The sequence below is a fragment of the Pleurodeles waltl genome, chromosome 10 (genome assembly GCF_031143425.1).
Source record: "Pleurodeles waltl isolate 20211129_DDA chromosome 10, aPleWal1.hap1.20221129, whole genome shotgun sequence".
Taxonomy (NCBI): domain Eukaryota; kingdom Metazoa; phylum Chordata; class Amphibia; order Caudata; family Salamandridae; genus Pleurodeles; species Pleurodeles waltl.
The window spans coordinates 339,283,162-339,303,670 of record NC_090449.1 but is presented as its reverse complement, the minus strand read 5'-3'; the positions used below and the strand labels follow the sequence as shown (position 1 = coordinate 339,303,670).

General features: G+C 45.9%; 1 protein-coding gene across 1 annotated transcript in view; it reads left to right on the top strand.

Annotated features, from left to right (window-relative positions):
- Positions 1–20,509, top strand: part of FBXL16 (F-box and leucine rich repeat protein 16) — a 237,595-nt gene that overhangs the window by 175,021 nt on the left and 42,065 nt on the right. Inside the window, exons 2-3 of the mRNA XM_069210550.1 lie at positions 6,727–7,440; positions 12,887–13,395. Coding sequence (XP_069066651.1) covers positions 6,739–7,440; positions 12,887–13,395 — 1,211 coding nt within the window. The 5' untranslated portion in view covers positions 6,727–6,738. The remainder of the gene's footprint in view (positions 1–6,726; positions 7,441–12,886; positions 13,396–20,509) is intronic.

Sequence of the window (20,509 nt, the reverse complement as noted above, 5' to 3'; positions counted from 1 at the left end):
GTGTTAAAGACGCATTTGTTATAACGACTGCTGAGTAATGGCATGCATTGTAAAGGCAGGCGTTCTTTGGACATACAACCTTCTTCGGGTACTCAAGCAGTGGTTTGCCTGGAAATATATTGAGAGCCTTGCTCCCTCACATCTGTTGACCTTCTCTGTATGGTAATAGGCCTTTTGGCCATGGTCTCCTTGTTTCGTTTTTATTGTCTTGGTGTTTAATTTCCCCCACAACTTCGAAAGTTCGACGTTCCTTTGTGTCCGAGGTTAAAGTATTTCATATTATGACATCCTGTAGTTGTTCTGCATCATGTATTAGAAGACGTAGGAAATTTGGCCTCACACGTTTCCGGTGTGGGGAAATTGTCCAGTGTGCTCTGGAGAAAAGGTGGTTGACTGATACCTTCCAAACCTTTGCCATGTGTATCGACCTGTGGAGTTGTGTAGTTGAGCACCGTTCTTAACTGTGCCAGCGGAGTCATCGATGTGGACTGAATGAGCGTGGAATAGACCTGTAATCGTGTGTATTGAGGGGGAAATAGTGTGTGCGTGGCTGGCTGACATGCAAGAATATGGGGTGAGACAAGTGAGGAACAGGAATGGCTCAGCAGTGGAGGAGAGGAGGATAGCCAATCGTGCTAGCACATGAAGAGAATTGTTTGAGTGCACCTTCACCTGAGGTGGTCGAGTGGGTGTGTAGGGTGTGTAGGGTGGTGGATGGGAAGGTAGGCACAGAGGAGGAATTCAGTGCCTCGGAGGTGGCAAGGTGAGAAAGCTGGATGTGCTGGTGAGTCATAGGTGGTTTGGTAAGGGAGAGTTATGGTGAGTATTGGTTTATTTGATAGGTCGAAATGGGACTGAGAGAGAATGTGTTGCTGAATAGTGCTATGGTACCAGTGGTGTGTGGTTTGATATAGGCTAAGTGGGGGTTTGGCATTGGCGTGTAAGGGTGTGTGGAGGTGACCGAGTAGGAAGATGTATGTGGGTTAGTGGTTTGCTGTGTAGGTTGGTGTGGTGAAGCAAAATAGCTGTGAGGCTGGATAGTCCCTGCTCCCTTAAAGTCCTCTGTCTCTGATGGGGCCAGGATCCTCAACTGTTGTTTTAAAGGGTGATTAATCTTGAGATGAGTGCTTTGTAGGATTCATTCAGTGATTCTGGCTTTAAGGGCCCGTAAAGTTCAATTGATTGCGTCTTCATCACCTCCAGAGCATGAGCAGAGCGGTCATGGGCTGCAAGTAGATTTGAGGCAACCATATCGTGATACGTGGAGAGATTTGGAGGCTCATTTGCAAGAAACTGTTGCATTGTGATCGATGCGCCAGTATTCTTGCGTCGCCCTGCCCCCCCCACCTAACAACACCATGGGAGTGCTATATTTACAATACAGTGCTTCATGGCGCAAAGTGTCCACAACAGTGTCAGAACTTCCTGACGGTGATGTGGCGCTACACCTTAACATTGCTGGACTAGCGTCAACATTTTGACGCTAATCCAGTAATGTTAAGGTGGCCCCATAGAAAACAGCACAGCATCACCTTTAACATGTACCCTGAGCAAGTGTTAGAAAAATGACGCTATGCTGGCGCAGCATGACACAGTGAAATCTTGTAGATGTCACTGTGCCATTTCTGCAGGGCTTTTAACGGGGGAACACGTACCTTGCATACAATATACCTGGTGCAGGTGCAATGTGGTGCAAGGCTTTACAAACTGGCGCAATGGTGACAATGCTCCAGTTTGCAAATATGGGGTGGGGTGGGGGACTGTTTTGCACCGCCTTAGTATCACAAAAAATTAGGCTAAGGAGGCGTTAAATCCTTGTAAATGAGGCTCTTGGTGTATTGGCTACAGGTAGAGGGTTGTTGGACAGAGGTCCTTGCCTGAAGTAACCAGAATCCTCTTCAGCAATGTGGCTTCCCTGGGGTCTCCATCAGAATTGAAGGCCCACTTACAATTGTGCTACATCATGGTTGCTGCTGCCTTCATCATTTGGCAGGCAACAGCAGAAATTGAGACTGGCATTCCTTTGAGCAGGACGGCTTTGTTAATTAGTCCATGCACCTTCTTGTTCCAGTTCCAGATGTATGCTTTCCAGTACGAAGGGTGCAACTCCAAATGTATGCTGTGTCCAGCAGGATGCCCTAGTCTTGGCGCGATCTGGCAAATGTACCAAACAGGACAGCATTTATTACAGCGATGCACATTGGTCTGCTCTCTTTCTGCTCTTGTTTTAGACCACATGGGATCCAATATTGCCAGCTCCTGTGAGACACAAACATGTAGGTAGGCAAACACGAGGGAATCTAAACATCGTCCTGCACGAATGAGCTCAAGAAAACAGTATGCAGAATATCAATGAAGAAATGTGGTCTGACATACATATTGGCCCTCATTACGACCCTGGCGGTATAGAACCGCCAGGGCCGCGGCACGCAGGAGCACCGCCGACAGGCCGGCGGTGCCCCGCGGGGCATTCTGACCGCGGCGGCTTAGCCGCGGTCAGAGAAGGGAAACCGGCGGTCTCCCGCCGGTTTCCCGCTGCCCCCAAGGAATCCTCCAAGCCGGCGCAGCTTGCTGCGCCGGCTTGGGGATTCCGACTCCCCCTCCCGCCATCCAGTTCCTGGCGGTTCTCCCGCCGGGAACCGGATGGCGGGAGGGGGAGTCGCAGGGCCCCTGGGGGCCCCTGCAGTGCCCATGCCAACGGCATGGGCACTGCAGGGGCCCCCGTAAGAGGGCCCCAAAATGTATTTCACTGTCTGCATAGCAGACAGTGAAATACGCGACGGGTGCAGTAGCACCCGTCGCACCTTCCCACTCCGCCGGCTCGATTACGAGCCGGCTTCATGGTGGGAAGGTCGCTTTCCCTTGGGCTGGCGGGCGGCCTTTCGGGGGCCGCCCGCCAGCCCAGGGGAAAACTCTGAATACCCGCCACGGTCTTCCGACCGCGGTGCGGTATTCACGACGCGCAACTTTGGCGGGCGGCCTCCGCCGCCCGCCAAAGTTGTAATGAGGGCCATTGTGTCCCAAATATTGTTTACAAAAATATGTGTGTAGGTTTTTCATCATTTGTTTCATAATTAACCATAGGACACAATGTTCGTCAGTCAACATCATAATAATGACACTTGCTATACATTGTGGCTTGAATGCATACGTTCAGTGAAAGTGTTTGTGAATGGTGCTGACCCGCGAGACTCCGTCTGGCATTGCAGGGCAGCAAAGACCCCTCTCTTCTCCTGGCTCCTCCTCCCAGTCTGACCAGGCCCTCGGTGATGATCTTGATTCAAAAGGCCTCTATTCTGTTTACGGGGCTCTGCTCATAGCTTTCCTATTTATATCTTTGACAGCTCTCTAACCTGCGTATTCTTGTTGTCCCTAAAGTCGACCGTGCCCAAAGCTGAATCTCTCACACCACAGTCATTTCCTGCAACCTCAATTGGCTTTAAAATTATTCATTTTTCCAGGCCCAACTCACTAGTTGTTGCATACGGCCCAGATTTACTGGGGGCTGTATGGGATTTACATCCTCAGTCGTTTATGATAGTGAATCTACGCAATGCTATGCATCGTGATGCTACACACCTGCACAAGTAGTTGTTAATTCTAGGCCTAGGCAGCATGGATGTCCAGAGGGGTGGTGGGGGGGTCTTAGCCCCCCTGGATTTAGGTACAGCCTAGTGTGCAGGCTCACAGTGCAGCATAACATTAGAGTGGCTTACACTGCCTGATTAAAACGGCCAAGGCCCCCGTTAAAAGTATGCCCCCACCCCCTCCGGAAAAAATTCACTTCCCCCAAAATGTTTCTGTGGACGCCCATGCTAGGTAGTGTCTTTGCAAATTCACGCTTCCGTGCTAAAGCAGAAATCATATTAAGTGGCGCGAAGCAAGCAATAGTTGTTGGAAGTGTTTTGCACTGCTGACCTTCCGTTAATTACAAGTGTTTCCATCTGTGCTGATGCTAAATGTTAAACAAAGTGGTGATTTTTTTGGTAGGCACTTAGGGGGTCATTCTGACCCTGGCGGTCATTGACCGCCAGGGCCAACGACCGCGGGAGCACCGCCAACAGGATGGTGGTGCTCCCTTGGGCATTCTGACCGCGGCGGTACAGCCGCGGTCAGAAACAGAAAACCGGCGGTGTCCCGCCGGTTTTCCGCTGCCCTGGGGAATACTCCATGGCGGCGCTGCACGCAGCGCCGCCATGGGGATTCCGACCCCCTTACCGCCAGCCTGGTTCTGGCGGTTTTGACTGCCAGAACCTGGCTGGCGGTAACGGGTGTCGTGGGGCCCATGGGGGCCCCTGCAGTGCCCATACCACTGGCATGGGCACTGCAGGGGCCCCCTAACAGGGCCCCACTAAGATTTTCAGTGTCTGCCTAGCAGACACTGAAAATCGCGACGGGTGCAACTGCACCCGTCGCAACCTTCCCACTCCGCCGGCTCCATTCGGAGCCGGCTTCCTCGTGGGAAGGGGTTTCCCGCTGGGCGGGCGGGCGGCCTTCTGGCAGTCGCCCGCCCGCCCAGCGGGAAACTCAGAATAACCGCGGCGGTCTTCTGACCGTGCAGCGGTATTCTGGCGGCTCCCGCCGGCCCTGCGGTTACCGCGGCCGGCGGGAGTCAGAATGACCCGTTTAATCTGGAAATCCAATGAAATAACGTGGAGAAGTTGGCACTAGATGGATTAGTGAGTTGGAAATATTAAACAGGCTGTGTTTGGTTATGTATCAATTCATAGGCCTTGCCAGGGATGTCATTAAAACTGTACTTCAGCAGGATGAGTGGGAGGAAGAGGGAGTGGGTGTCACTAGACAGTTTTGGGTAATATGAAACATTTCAAATATTTGTTGTTGTGTAGAATATGGCTCCTTTGACTTTGATCAGAATCCCTGATCTGCAAGAAGCTCATAAATGGATCTCCTGCAGAGGAAGAAAAGAAGAAATGGTGAAAGGGTTGGGAAAAGGAGTGATAATGAGAAATATGGAGAGCCGATGGATGAATGCAGAGATGGATAGAAGGGTGGTTAAAAAGAAGGATGGATCGAGACAAGAATGGAGAGAGGATGCATGGAGATATGGATTGATGCAGAGATGGATGGATGGAGAGAGGCATCGAGGGATGGGTGGAAAGAAGAATGGATGATACAAGGAGAGAAGAATTAACGGAGAAAGCATAAATTGATGGAGAGAAAAGAGTGGTGTTGGAAAAAAATGTAAGAGATGGAATGCTGTGCAGATGCCTAGAGAGAAGGAATCAGGGGTGGAAGGATTGATTTATGGATGGATGACAAGAAAACTGTGTGAATGAAAAGTGAAAGTAGAAAAGAGGTGGATAGATGGATGGGTCGATAAAGAAGAGAGAAGATGGAGAAGAAAGAACAAAAGAGCGAAAGAAGGAACGAAGGAAATTTAGGCCTTTCAGTGTTCCCTCGCGGAGCAGTCTCCGCCAACCGTGGGATTTGTTTGCCTCGCTCGGTGCTATCTGGGACCTGGGTCTAGGTGGGGGTTATTTTATTTTTCTGACTGCTCCCTTGGGCCTTGTAACTACATCTTATATAGCTAACGCTCTGCATAACTCGAAAGTACTACAACAATCTCCAACCAAGAAACACATACTGCGTATCTATTGCTGATTCTATCTCTCTCTCTCTAGACAGCAAGATTTGAGGTTTTCGTTTTTCGGCGCCTTCGCTGAACACTGTATGTTGTGTAGAATGGCATCACTCACATTTACAATGGTGCACTGAGTCATACCTGCTAGGCTGAGGCCATAACAGTTTGCATAACCTCTTTCCTCTAGGGGTAAAAGGCACAACGAATTGTTGCTGATGAGTAAGACATTGAAGGTAATATAATGTTTTTGCATGTGATAGTGCAGCGGGAGCAGGAAGCGGACAATTCCCCAAAAAAGATAGTTTGGAACACCGACTTCCAAATAGGATGCGGCCCAGCGTGCACCTGGTCAGTAGGAGCGTAGCTTATTCTTTGTACCGAAACTCTATGGTCGTGTGATTTTTTTGTTTTGATTTTGCCGCTGAAAAGGTGAGAGAAGAAGAGATGCATGGAGAGAACGGTACGCCCATTAGGTTGGAAGGTCTACTGTTACTGAATGCAAATTCTCGTGTTATACAACACCGAGCGGTGATCGGTTGGTTGGTGCCCTCTAGCGGCGAGCATTGAAAGCATGTTTGGTGTTCAACCCATTTGGTCTAATTTTGGCAATAACTGTTCAATTTAAGCAATTCTTTGGTAAATTACCTCTCCTTGGGAATACGTTTGTCTTTGGCATTACACGTCTCACCTTGGCAGTACCAGCCAAACTTTGCAATATATGTCTGACTTGGATCCTGCCCATCTCAACTTGGCAGTACATGTCTGAGGTCGGCACTTGCCATCTGATTTTTGCAGTACCTTGTTTCAAACTTTGTAACACATGTCTGACTTGGCAATATCTGTCTGACGTTGACAATTTCTGCCTGAACCTGGCAATGTCGGTTATACCTTGCCATTAGTATCTGTTTTATTCATTATGTTTCTGCATTTTGCATCTCCTGTCTGCTTTTAGCAATAATGTATCCACCTGGCTTTGGTAACATGTTTACATTTACCAATAGTGTATTCCATTTTGCAAAATTTGCTTGATTCATTTTTTTATACGAATAGCAAAATAATGAGAGTGATTGGACATTCAACCTAGCCACTTTCTAAAAATGCCTCTTTTCTCTGGTCCACAGCGAGCTTGGAAGATGTCGAAGCAGAGCAACGGTGACAACAAACCCCCATGTTTACCCAGGAATGGACTGGTGAAAATCCCCACGCCTTCCAATGGACTAGGCTCAGCCAGCATCACCAAAGGAACTCCGGCAGTGAAGAATCGCTTGTGCCAGCCTTCCTGTGTGCCGGCCATCATTGGCCAAGCCTTACCGAACCACAGTGACCTACCGGGCCTGACATCTCCACTGCCTCTAGTAACAATTGCTGGCTTGCCTTCCCCATCGACCATCATTCCGCTGGGACTTAGTCCTGTGAGCGACACCGCACGGGTGATCGATCCCTCCTCCATGGAGAGGATTTCGGGCTCCTCTACGGACAAGCAGCTGGCTCTGGATGAGAAAATTCTCAACCGCCTCTTCTGGTACTTCTCCACCTGCGAGAAGTGCGTCCTGGCCCAGGTGTGCAAGGTGTGGCGACGGGTGCTCTACCAGCCCAAGTTCTGGGTTGGGATGACACCGGTGCTTCATGCCAAGGAACTCTACAACGTGCAGCCTGGTGGGGAGAAGGAGTTTGTGAACCTGCAAGGCTTTGTGGTCCGGGGGTTTGACGGCTTCTGCCTGGTAGGGGTGTCTGATCTGGACATTTGTGAATTCATAGACAACTATCCACTGTCCAAGAAGGGGGTAAAGTCCATGAGCTTGAAGCGATCGACCATCACAGATGCAGGACTGGAGGTGAGTGTCACCCGGATGATGGACAAAGCTCTATTGTTAGAAATAAAGGCACCCATATTGCCTGTCCTGCATGTAAGAGTAGTAGTACAGGTAGTAAATTATTATGCACTGGTAGACCCAATAAATAAACTCTATGGCCCTCATTATAATTTGTGGGTGGAAAAGCCCGTCTGCCGAAGTTCCAACGGGGAGCTTGCCACCATTGTGGCTGCCTACTCATCGGGCCATTATGAGTTTCTCAGTGGATCAGCGGGCGGAAGCTTTTCCACTCGCTGGCCAAGTGGGAAACAGTCTACAGCATTGTCTCCGGCTCGGAATAGATCCAGCACCCATTGCAAAGTTCACTGTCTGCCAGGCAGACAGTGAACATTGCGACAGGGCTGGCCAAGGGGGCCCCACCACTGCCTATGCCAAGTGCCTGGGGAGTGCAGGGGCCCTCCTGGGACATCCTGCACCCCATCTCCACCTACCTTTTCATGGCAGGATTACTGCCATGAAAGCGCTGGCGGAGAAGAGTGTCATAATCACCAGGGTGGCACAAATTGCAGCGCTGCCCTGGTGGATTAGGATGGCCAGCACCGCCAGACCATTGGGGAGACAAAAACTGGCAATGCTCATGGTCCAACCATGGTGCTACGGCTGCAGTCGTAATGTGGGGGTCGGACTGTCGCATTGGCGGCGGTCCCACTGCCACTGCAACCCACCAGGGTTGTAATGAGGCCCTATATCCCCAAACATTAAACATTTTCTAACTACAATGTTTTAAAAATTTCCTGCAATCCCAGTAGGAGAAAATAACTTCAGAAATAACTTCTAAACACAGCCTTGCGGTGACCATGTTAATCTGTCAAGTATTCTTTTCTGGGAACCATCAGGAATGACCTACGGGGAGGATGATTTGTTTTAAGGTAGTTCCCCTTTAAGAGCTTAGGCATAATGCAAGAACCCTACTTTTACTACTCCACAGCCTCTGATTCCTTGCACCATGTCCCAGTTTCCGCCTTTTTGTAGTGATGAAGAACCCATAAACATACTGGTGATCTCATTATGGTAGAGAGATGCAGAGTGGTTTGAGACTTAATATAGTCTCATGCAGGTGATCTAGATTCATAAGCTGGTTGCTTCAATGCACCACTGGGATGAACTCCAGAGTTGGCACTGCTTGAGGTACTCAAGAGTATCTATTGTGGTGCCCTTGTTCATATGACCACCGGCTTCCCAATAGACAACGTGCCGCTCATAGAGAGTACTCTCTCCAGTGTCCTGGTGGGATTCCATATCCATCTAGATGCCGTCTACAAATAGACTAATTAGAAAGAGGGAGCTGGAAAGTTTGATTCTTTAGTCAAATAGAGTGGGTGGGCGTGGTTTGGGTCTGCTATTATTCTGCAACCATCTCCAGGTTTCCAGGTCACGTGTTTCCACTCTTTTGTTACTGTTTAAGGTTCCTCCGTTCTATTATTATGGACAGGCACCTCCCCAGTACCTTTCAGGGGGCGAGGTGTCACCCTGCGGCAGAAGGCAGGCCAGAAGCCAGGGATCCAGAGATGTGTGCAGAATCCTGTTGTCTCGCTTGTTTGAACTGGTGCTCACTTGCTCAGATGTGTCCTGATGCACTCCCAGCCTCTCAAAACACGAAGGGCCATATTTATAACTTTCTCATGCAATGAAACGCAGCAAGCCAACTTGATGCGCTGCACTGTATGAAAGGTATAGAGCAGAAAATGCACCATATCTATCAAGATATGGTGCATTCCTGTCCTCTGACTGAGCTGATGCACAATCTGAAGTCTAGCGCCAATGCAGGCACCATTGCACCATGGAGCAAGGATGTCTGGATTACAGACAGGATTGTTTTTGTGCAAGAAAGGACACCTCCTTACACAAAAACAGTCCTTAGAGGCATTTTCCTCTTCCTAAGTGTGTGGCACAATGCAGCACACTTAGAAAGACGAAACAACAAGGAGAAATAAAGATATTTCTCCTCATTGTGTCTCCTGTAGGAAGGCATACAATTCTGACGCATTCCCATGTCTACCAGTGTTGGTAAATCCCGATATGCTTCAGAATACATGGCTGGATGCGCAGGAACACCAACTCTTCACCCATGTGACGCCTTTCTCGGTACAGAGTGATGCAAGGCAGGCACTTGCCTTGCATTACTCCAGATTTACGAAGCCACATAAAGCCACGGAAGGTGGCCATACGTATCATGGTAAATCTCAATCTAGGTTTGGCGTCGGCCTGCCTCTTCTTACATGCAACAAGGTTAACACAGAACCTTAATAAATCATAGTTCAAGACTTGCGCAAATACTAGGAGGTAAAATTGCCTAGAGGAATACCAACACCAAACCTTTCTCCTCTCCCCATATTTATTTCTCATTTTAATGTGTCAACATTGAAAAGGTAAAAAAAAAAAAAACACAGCAAGTATGACAATACATCAAGGCATACCCGTGTAGAGATGTAATTTTAGGACAAATGGAATCAATACAGCATCTTGAGTTTTTTTTTTCCCCTGGAGGAACTCAACTTTTGATTCTGAGTTTCTCAATTCGGAATGAGTGAAAATGTGAAGGACTGGTTAGTGTATTGCAACCTCTCATTTTATCTCGTCCCAGCATATTCTTGCAGGAGATTTCTGGAGAAATTTGTGCAAGAAAAAGTCCTTGGAGTGTGCATGTACCTCAGAGTCCAACTTCATGCAAAGACACCAATTGAGCCCGAGTCCGGATTAAGGGCCATAAGTACTAAGGGCCCGATTTACAACAAAGTGGCGTTGCAACCCTTCAGAAATGCAGGTATTTACGGCAATACAGTGCACCCCTGGGTTTTCCCTAGCGCTGACACTACATTTAGCTGCTTAGTGCCAATGCAGACACCATTGCACGATAGTGCAGGGGTGCCTATGTTGAAGGGAACGATTGTTTATGTGCAGGAAGGGACTCCTTCCTGCACATAAACAGTCAATCATGGCGATTTTTTACTTCTATGTGTGCTGAAGTAGCAAATCATCATTATTTAATGATTGTTTATGTGCAGGAAGGTATCCCTTCCTGCATATAAACAATCATTAATGGTGCTTTGCTCTTTCTATGTGTGCTGCAGAATGCAGCACACATAGAAATAGCAAAAACGAGGAGAAATAAAACTATTTCTCCTTGTTGCGCTGTGCGGTGGTAGTTTTTGGAACTGCCTCAGGTTTACCATTCCTCGTAAATATGCAGCAGTGTCAAAATGCAATGGGCGTTGCGGTGAAAAGACCACAGCAACACCCATTGCACGTCCCTGTAAGGCTAAGTGATGCATGTTAAGGGGCCATATTTACAACCCGGCGTTAAGCCACAAAAAGTGTCTTAACGCTGCCTTGTAAATATGGCGCAGTGCATTGCGCCACCAGACCGTCGCTAAAAGTGATGTTCTGGTGGAGCAAGGGGCTCATAAATGAGACCATAAATGCTGATCACAAAATATTGGTTGCAATTTTGAAATCAGTAATTTAGCAACAAGTGTGGAATTCTGCAAACTGACCTATGGATTATCAGGTCAGATCACAATAATCCGAATTGTAGTGGGTCGCAATGCGACCTATATCATCAATATCCATGAGGTAGGGAGCAAACTGAGACTCACTACAATTTGCTGCTATTGCAGGGACAATGGCCTGCTGGGGTCAGCAAACCACAATGTTTGTAATCGCATTTCAATAAAGTAGATCTTTTTAAGTGCAGCCTATTTTCCTCAAAGTAAACGTTTCCACATTTGATAAAAATAATATACTTTAAAAAACCTTTGTTAAGGGTCAGCAGTGGCCCGTCGATAATTGCCCACTCCTAAACAAAAATTTTTTTTTACATTCTAAAAGGGGTAAGAAGTCCCAAAGGGGGACACCTTCCCTGTTGAAAATGGGTTACCACCCTAATTTAGGAGTTGGGAACTTTTCAATGGTTTGCAACCAGATTTCTATCACAAATCATTGTTACATTGCATTACAAATCGCTGTTAGGAAGGGACGCCCTAAACATCACCTTTCCAAAAAGCAATTCTGAAAGCATTTCTAAAACTATTTACCACATTAACACATTACCAAATTCATAAGTGGGTTTAGTACATGCCAATAAGCCATATAGCAGTCGCGGACCCTGCAATTTACTCAATTACAACGTTTTTGACCACTGAATGGGCCCTTCATGCCCAACTGACCGTATGCCCTGACTGCAACTGAACAGATCTTCCTCCATTGCAGAAGAGGCCTTCCTAATAAGTGTTTGGCAGATTACCTCTAAAGAACACCATGTTACTTAGCTTGTATGTTGCGACCTCTTCGATTTCCTTTAACAAACCATTAGAATGTGATACTTTAGTCCAAGGGGGTCAACTGAAGTAAACAAAAGCAACCACTCCTAGAAAGCTTCAGGTTGTTGAGCAAGATCCCAGAGGCAGAGCTGTGCTGTCCTTGAGACGTGCAACTGTGTGGTCATACTGCCCGTCCATCATCATAGTCCAAGTGTTGTAGCTCTATAAGATTGTGGTTAACATAGTTGTAGTCACTTGTTACTCTGTCCTCCTCGGGCATGGATTTAGGGGCTTCTTCCCTTGCAAATTTTCCGAAACCTAAATAGTCAGTGTGTGGTGAGGGGAAATAAATAAAGGAAGAAAGAAGGGAAGGGAGAGTAGTTTCTGGAGGGAGGTAAGTGAGGAAGGAAGGGATGAGTAAGGAAGAAAGAAGGGAAGAGAGGAAGGATAGAAGTAAGGAGGGAACGAGAAAAGGAGGAAGTGAGGAAAGGGCCCGGTTCATGGTAGGAAGCGAGGGAGGAAGAAAGGAGCATACAGAGATACCAGAGAAAGGAGTAGGAGTTAGGAATGTAAGTGCTGGAAGAAGATGGCAATCTCTCTAGGCAGAAGACAAAAGAAGGTAATGTGACTGATGTCAAGAAGACAGAGGGAACGAGACAGCTGGAGGGCAATTAAGAAAATCAGAGAGGTCTACACAGGAACTAGAAAAGAGAAAAAATCAGAAAACAGTAGGAAAAAAGAGTGGAATGAAGGAAGATGGTAAAGGTTTGACCTAAAGTTTGGTGGTATTTAAAATCTTTCCATTTCTGGAGTCAATTCTGAATGCAGAGTTTAATCCATCACCTTAATCTCCATACAAACCCATATGATGGACGAATTTTAGACCGCTGACACACCTTCATATTGCGTATTTTGTCCAGAATTTCGAAAGACTTTCAGATACCTCTAAACTCTAAATCAGAATTTAAGAATAAATACAAAAAAGAAATAATTAGAAACAAGCAAAAAATGAAAGCAAACAAGGAGGAAGAAAAAAAACAGGGAAGAAGAAATTAATGCAAAAACTTATGAAGAAACAACATGTTGGGGGTAGCATCTGTCTCAGGAGGATCCTTTCTGTTACCTTGACTGGTTCTTTTCTCTTGCAGGTGATGCTCGAGCAGATGCAAGGAGTTGTGCGGCTGGAGCTTTCAGGGTGCAATGACTTTACGGAGGCAGGACTCTGGTCCAGCCTTAATGCTCGCATCACCTCCTTGAGTGTCAGCGACTGCATCAATGTGGCTGATGACGCCATCGCTGCCATTTCCCAGCTCTTGCCCAACCTGACGGAGCTTAACCTGCAGGCCTACCACGTGACGGACACAGCTCTGGCTTACTTCACAGCCAAGCAGGGCTACACCACGCACACGCTGCGCCTGAGCTCCTGCTGGGAGATCACCAACCATGGAGTGGTGAACATGGTGCACAGCTTGCCCAACCTAACCATGCTCAGCCTGTCTGGCTGTTCCAAAGTCACTGATGACGGTGTTGAACTGGTAGCAGAAAATCTTCGCAAGCTGCGGAGCCTGGACCTCTCTTGGTGCCCCAGGATCACAGACATGGCGCTGGAATACATTGCCTGCGATCTGCACAAACTAGAGGAGCTGGTGCTAGACAGGTGAGTGGAATTATCATTGCCCCCAAACAACCTTTCAGGGGCCACACAATAATGCCAACATCCAAAACTTGTACACATCAACATCAGTTAAACACATCTACACATTAGTTGGCAACCAACATTCTTATACATTCAAGCTGAAAACAACACTGACACAACATGATCTAATACCAACGGTGGAACGTATGAACCTAGACCATCTCCTGTACACCATTGCCTTAAAACCAGTGCTCATAAACTGAATTGTACAAAGTGTTTCCACAGCAAGGTGAGAGTGTACAGATGAGAGCAGGAGCAGCTACTGGAGCCCTGGAGCATGGCTTGGCTGATACTAGGACGGCTCCTACTTCTGTGGCTAGAGACTGCGATTGAGCAAGCGCAGTCCAGCTAGGCCACAGGCGTCCTCTGTGTCCTCCTACGGCCTACACCTGCCTGTCTAGCTGCCGTCTTGTCCGCTGTTCCACCAGGGGTTCATCCCCAGGTTGCCACCCTGGCCAAGAGCCAGAAGATGAAAAATAAAACCATAGTTACACTATGGTTTTATTTTTCTTCTGCTGGCTCAGCCAGCAGTTTAGGGAGGGGAATGGGCGGGCTGGGCCACGGGAGGTGGGAGGGTTGAGGAGGTGACAGTGCACCTAAGTGTGCATGTGTGTTTGACCGGCCGTCTCAGGCAAGACGAATACACATGCACACTAAGGTTTGTGAAGCCCGGCTGTGTTTAGCAGCATAGGTAGAGAAACTGCACAGACCCCAGGGCTGTGTCTGAGCAGCAGTAACTGCCACTCAGACCAATCCTGATGCTGCTTTCATGCTAGGTTTTGCATGACAGCAGCACCAGGATTGCTGGGGATCTTGTGCTAGTGTACCAGTGAATGCTGGACTGAAAGAGGAGAGAGGCGACAGGAGGCGGCAGAATGGTGAAAAAGGTAAGTTTTTTTTCCTTTATTTTTTTTGTGTTCCCCCTTTTCTCATCCCTCCATAACCCCCAACACCCCCACCTTGACATTAGCAGCAGCCACCGCTGCCGGCCTGCGACTCTGAAGGCGCATGCGCTTTCTCTGCTTTTATGCACAGCTCTGTATCACTGTCGCTGCGTGCCACACCTGTGTACCTCAGTGACATTGTCTGTGTGTATTGAAATACTTTTAAACAGCAGATTTCATTAGTACCTTTGCTGAAACGTGCTGTAAATGCATCATTCCCTGACATTTTCGCAAACCTTCCTTAGTGAAGAATCTCAAACCTGTGACGTGCAAGTAATGCACAGATGTGAGCACAAGCACTTTACTCGGTGAACCACCGTTTTAGCAATATGATTCCACATGCTGGGGTAACCACCTCTCCTAGTCACTAGAGAGAATTTTCCATCCATGACTTTTGTGTCATAGCCCAATGCATTCTGGGTTCTGGAGTCTTGTTTTACTTCCGCTGAGCTAATTAGACTAACACCTGAAATCGGCGAACGTTCAGAGCTAGAAACAGTGTCCGTAATAACCTGCAGTAAGGAGGTCAAGGATTTTGCCATTCATTTTTCCAAAATTCCCTACCGGACAATTCTTAGAAAATTATACTTAAATTATACTCAGTATTCACTAACGTTATTGATTGTATATTAGGTAATTAATCACCCACTGCTCTTTCAAATTCTGTCCAGGTTTTACCAATATTCTTGGCATGTTGTGCTTAAAAACCCACAAAGTCGTAATATTTCCTTAGTTAGGTCTTAGAGTAGTATAATATTTATAATTTTAAAAATACCAAAAAAGTACTGAGTTCCTTTATCCTTAACTATTTTTGCACTAATTATCCAAAAACATTCTGCGAAAGAACTCCTTTTATGGTGTTTCCGTTACTCGTGTCCACCTTCCTGAGTATGTGTCACGCGGGCATCGAAAGCGATTAAGGCAGGTTCCATTCACTTCTGTTCTCGTTGCAATTTCCGTTGGTTTTGTTTTGCAAATGTAGTTGCATAGTTTTCGTAGAAGGCCTTCGTTGCACAGCTGTCATAAGCACCCAGCGTTCCAGCATTTTCCACTTTATTTCCGCTCGTATCTTCAATATTTAGGCCCCATCATTTTTTTCCTGTGGGTCCAGTAACTGTTCTCACGTTTCATTCAGAGGCTCAGGATGTCTAAATCACCAGCGAACTTTGGGTGAAACTCCTGGGAACTTTGTGGAATTACCAGTATTCCCAATACCCAGCAAATACACATTTCTCAGTGGAACTTCGGGGTTCTGTTTGTAATCACCAGAAACTCTGCATACATCATCACGTCTCATCTTTGGCTCAATAAACCAGGATGGGCTCAACCCTATTCCAGCAACCACTTTCGATATTTCCTATCGGGGCTGCGAGAAATAAAAAATACTTGTGGGTCACCGCACTTCCCCTTTATTTGAGTGCCCTTTGTATATTAAAAAAATATACGGCATTCACAGATATTATCCATACATCATCAGCCAATTCACTGTCCACTAAGGGTTCTAGGCTTTCACCAGCACTGGTTGTCAACCTCTACATTATGTAATGTAACATGTTATCCCGAACAGTCTGTTAATATTATTATAGGACGGACAGCGACAAAGAGAAATAAAAAAAAGGCTTACGTTGCACCACTATCAGGACCCTGGTGGTGCCTTATATGAAATATGTTTATCAGTTGTAAAAACTGGTCTACACATTGCAACGTCATAAACATAAATGAAGCACTGCACCCTCCTATACGATTGAGTCCATTGTAGTATATAGGAACCAGGTTAAGCATCAATGATGAAGCACGCCACTGACAGAGTGGGAGAAGGGCTTCAAGAAAATAATTTTTCTATGGGTGTCATTTCCCTACTACGGGGATCGCTCAATTGATACTGTAAGTGAGCGAGAATCCTCTTTTATTCAATAAAAAAAAACACTCGCTTCCCATCCTGAAATCAATTGTTTTGTCTGGGATAATTTGTGACTTCGGTGTGTTTTTATACTACAGCACTGTAGGACCTCATTTAGGATAGGATGGAAAATGAATATCCGCCACAGAGGGAGATATCTGATCCACCCTCTTTTTCGTTTCACCAAACCTTTTTAGAGGGCCAGGAAAGGCAGAGCTCCCAAAAGCGAAGTAACTGGCAGCTCTGGCATTGGAAGCCCTCACAGTAGAGCCAACATCGGTGGAAATGGCGTCAGGGGTCCTCCGGTATAAAACAGCCCTTCCTTCCAACCCCATTCCGACCAGTATCCTTTCTAGTTTGGACAGGAAAGACCATGAAATATCCCCATCTCCCAGAATTTGGAGGACATTAACTATGTGATTTTTTTGGAAATGGATCCCTTCTTTGGGGTGGAGGAGGGGGTCTATCTTCAGAAACAGATAAATACTAAAGGTTTGCCATGCTGGCATGACATGGCGGAGACTCAATCATGGAACTCCCACCCCCCCCCCTCCCCTCAAGTGGCTTCTGCTATATTTGCAGAAGCCGCCTCATGGGAAAATATTGACCCAGAGAGTAAACAAGATTACATTTGGGGGCCATGCTGCTGTCTCGACAATGGTGGATGGAATGCTGGGCTGTCAAATTCTAAACGAGGTCCATAGTCTATTATCCAGATATCCATATGCCTCAACTGCATCCAACAGAAATCATTTGCAACGGATCAACTTGAATTTGCAGCAGGTTGAATTTGCTCTTCACTGTAATTTCTGGAAATCGGGGTTGCAATGTTAGTTTTTTCCCATTTTGTAGTGGCTGTTCCTATCCTATGCTTAGGTGACTCCATGGGAAAGTGTATTTGGCCTAGGTGTGCATGCCGAGTAAATTGACTGCAGGAGACTCACTTCTCTCAGCAATCAGTTGAAAAATATGTCTCCATCAGATATAGCTCCGACGGCCAATCCTCTTCCTTCCATCTCTTTACAGATAGGTCCCTCCTATCTCGAAGTAACGTTTGTGACACATTTCTTTAGCACCATCAAATTTATTGAAGGGCATCACCCTTTCTCTTTTTTTCGACTAGAAAAGTGGATACTGCGGATGCCCTGAGCACTGCAAGACCCGCTTCCACCATCACCCGTTTCAACTATTTGTCTGTCATGTTTCAACAAACACTTTTATTCTTCCAAAACACTTAATATCCTTAGAAAGGGCTCTAATTTGTCAAAGATTATATAGAAACTCTATTTGGTACTCTTGCTATGACTTCAACACTGATGGATCTTTCATAATTGCCCTCCAGGTGCTCTGAAAATGTTTCAATCTCCTGCTACATTTAATGGAGTATGGACTGTAGCATTTTCTAGAAGTTAAGCATGATCTTGTCTAAATCCTTAATTTACTCTTGTGCATTTGATCTCACTCTCTTTGTAAAGAAGCTTCTTTTCACTTTGAAAGCCTTGAACGGGGCTCCTCGCATTACTAGGGACAAGGACCTTTGCCCACCATGACAGGGAAAATGTCAACTTCTTACAGCCAGGCCACATACACATGTACCTTCAAAAATGTACCGCTTTGAGGACATTGCTTTGTCCAAAGCAGCAAAGATGAACACAGACTTTCAAAGTCTTTTTGTTAATCCTTCTCGAAACAAATTTTCCTATAGATCTGTCTAATTAAAAGCTATATATCCTAATTCAGGGCTTATCTTCATGGGCACCAATATCACTGTATCCCCAGGAATAAGGTGTAAAGATTCTTTTGTGGATGGAATTACTGATGAATTCAATCTTTTAACACCCACAAATTCTCTAGTATATCATTAGAATGAGTGCCGTCTGTCATGTGAAAGATAAGTGCAAATGGAGTTAGTGTGCCTAGTGCATTAACCTAGAGTTCCTTTGTTGATTTCTCCTAGCATTTACAGGCTTTGCCTCCTAGCCGATTAAAGTAACTTATTATATCTGCATCCATGTCCAGTATCATTCAAGCATTTTTCTAGTAGAACTATGCCATTCACTGCTTGAAAAGGCCTTGCCTCAGCAGCCAAAGGACGTCTAATCCATTTGTTTATATTTTGTGCTCAGTATTCAGTATTCCATTGGCTACCAATTTGTTCTTCTTGGGTGGGTAATTAACAAAGGGAAAACATGTCTTAACCGTGTATTTCGGTGTTTCAGCTCTTTTCTCCAGTGGTACCTAGCTCTTCCTCACCTTGCTCCCATAAAGGAACTTCTGCCTTTGCTGAATCTGCCCATCCAAAAGATCATAATTGGTAAAATCACCCAAATTTAGTGGCCCGCCCCTTTCGGGGTTAGAGGATTCATACACTTCTTCTCAGTCAATGTTCCCTCTAGTCCACTGAGTCTCTTGTGTCCCACCAAGGGACCCATTCACTGTGTACCTCTAAGAACACAGTCTTTGTGTTGCATTGAACATCACTCATACCTGGAGATTTTCCTTCAGTATTCTTTTGTGGTGTTCTCTCCCGCTTTTCCCTTAGATATCACAAACTGATTTAACCACAGGCTGAGGGCCAGAGTTGCTAAACTCTTATGCTGCCCTTGTATCACATAAGGCAACACAAGGGCTTAAGTGAGATTTACTAAGCCACACAAAGCCGCATTGCATGGCTCTCTGTGACTTAGTAATTCTAGAGTAACGCAAGATAGTGCAAATCACTGCCTCACGTTACTCATGCGTCATATTTGAGATGATATGGCACCTTTCTGCTCTCTCCCCGTCACTCAGAACAGCAAGTTGTGATAAATCTGCCCTCAGCCTTTAAGCAGAGCTGAGCACCTGCTTTCTTGCTTTTATGATCTCAATATAGGAGGGCCTGTAATTCTGACAGGCCAACAACAAGATTTACCCCATCAGATTTACAAGACCGCCAGCAGCAATGCAAAGCCCATGCAATTCACGTGGCCAGTTTGGTTTGGCTGCTGAAAGGAGCTGAAATCTCCAGGGGAATCCCGTGGAAGAAATGAAGAATTACCAGGGAAATTAAGTGGTTTATTATCTATTGTCCTAGTAACTCCTAACTTCTGAGGGTATCTCAGGGAACACTTCATGGTATGCTGGATATTGATACCCCTGGTATTGTTAACTGCAGAGGTGGAATACTGGGGCAAAATTCTTTTGAGGCATATAAATCTCCTGCCAGCTGAAAGTGTTGCCTAAGTCAGATCTTTCCACTACTGATGTGACATTGGATGACATTAGCAACTCTACTTTACCAATATGGTCTTTACTGTATCTTTAACTAAAGCATGTGTCTCCTTCAGGGAAATTCGCCTGCAATTATCTTATTTTGATGCTCTGGTAAGGTCTGCTAGCCCTGTAGTAGAATTATGTTAAAAAGATCCTTCAAAAATGTATTTCCCTCTATAGAGCATTAGAACACAAACGTACTTCCTTTCTAAATTAATGTATTGTTTTTTTTTTATGTTTCTCACAAACAAATGGGACAATAACAGTTTCGATGAAAACTGTTGGTGTTTCCAATCAGCTAAGTGACATCATGGCATCAAAGACAAATGGCCAGGCAAATCTCACATACAGATAAACTGGTTGACCACTCCTCATTTGCTGCTTGTCATAATGTCCCTTTTGAAAATGGCGTTTGTGTGTAAACCTGTCCCACAAGAACACAGACAGAAGTGCAACTCCTCTATTAATTGTTTACTCAAAGATGGCTGCTTCACGCTAGACTTGCATGCTCCCAGAGAACAGGCCAAGTACCAAGTCCAAGCAGAAGATCCCCAGATGATTCCAGTCAGCACTCCAGGTCCTGAACAGACCCAGCTGCTTTCAATAAAACTGAGCAAGGCACAAAAGTAACACTGAAATAATACAAGCACTGACAATGTTCACCCAATATAATGTTAAAAAAAACTATGATTATTATATTCGAAATCAGCGTGCTTCCAGTTGGAACTATAATAGCCAACACTACCAATTTAAGATATTTTTATCCCTTTAGCAATGGAAACATTAACCTAGCCTCCGAAAATTCACATTAAGTTAGAGCTATATTCCAGTAAAATAACAGAAATTCCTTTTTTTCCGGCATAATCCCCCTTTCCTTGAACACGTCAAATACTGCATGCAAAATAAATAATTCAAACATACATATGTGTCTGAGAATCCGCGTTCAAAAGCGAAGGGTGGAATTTTGAGCAGTGGGCAA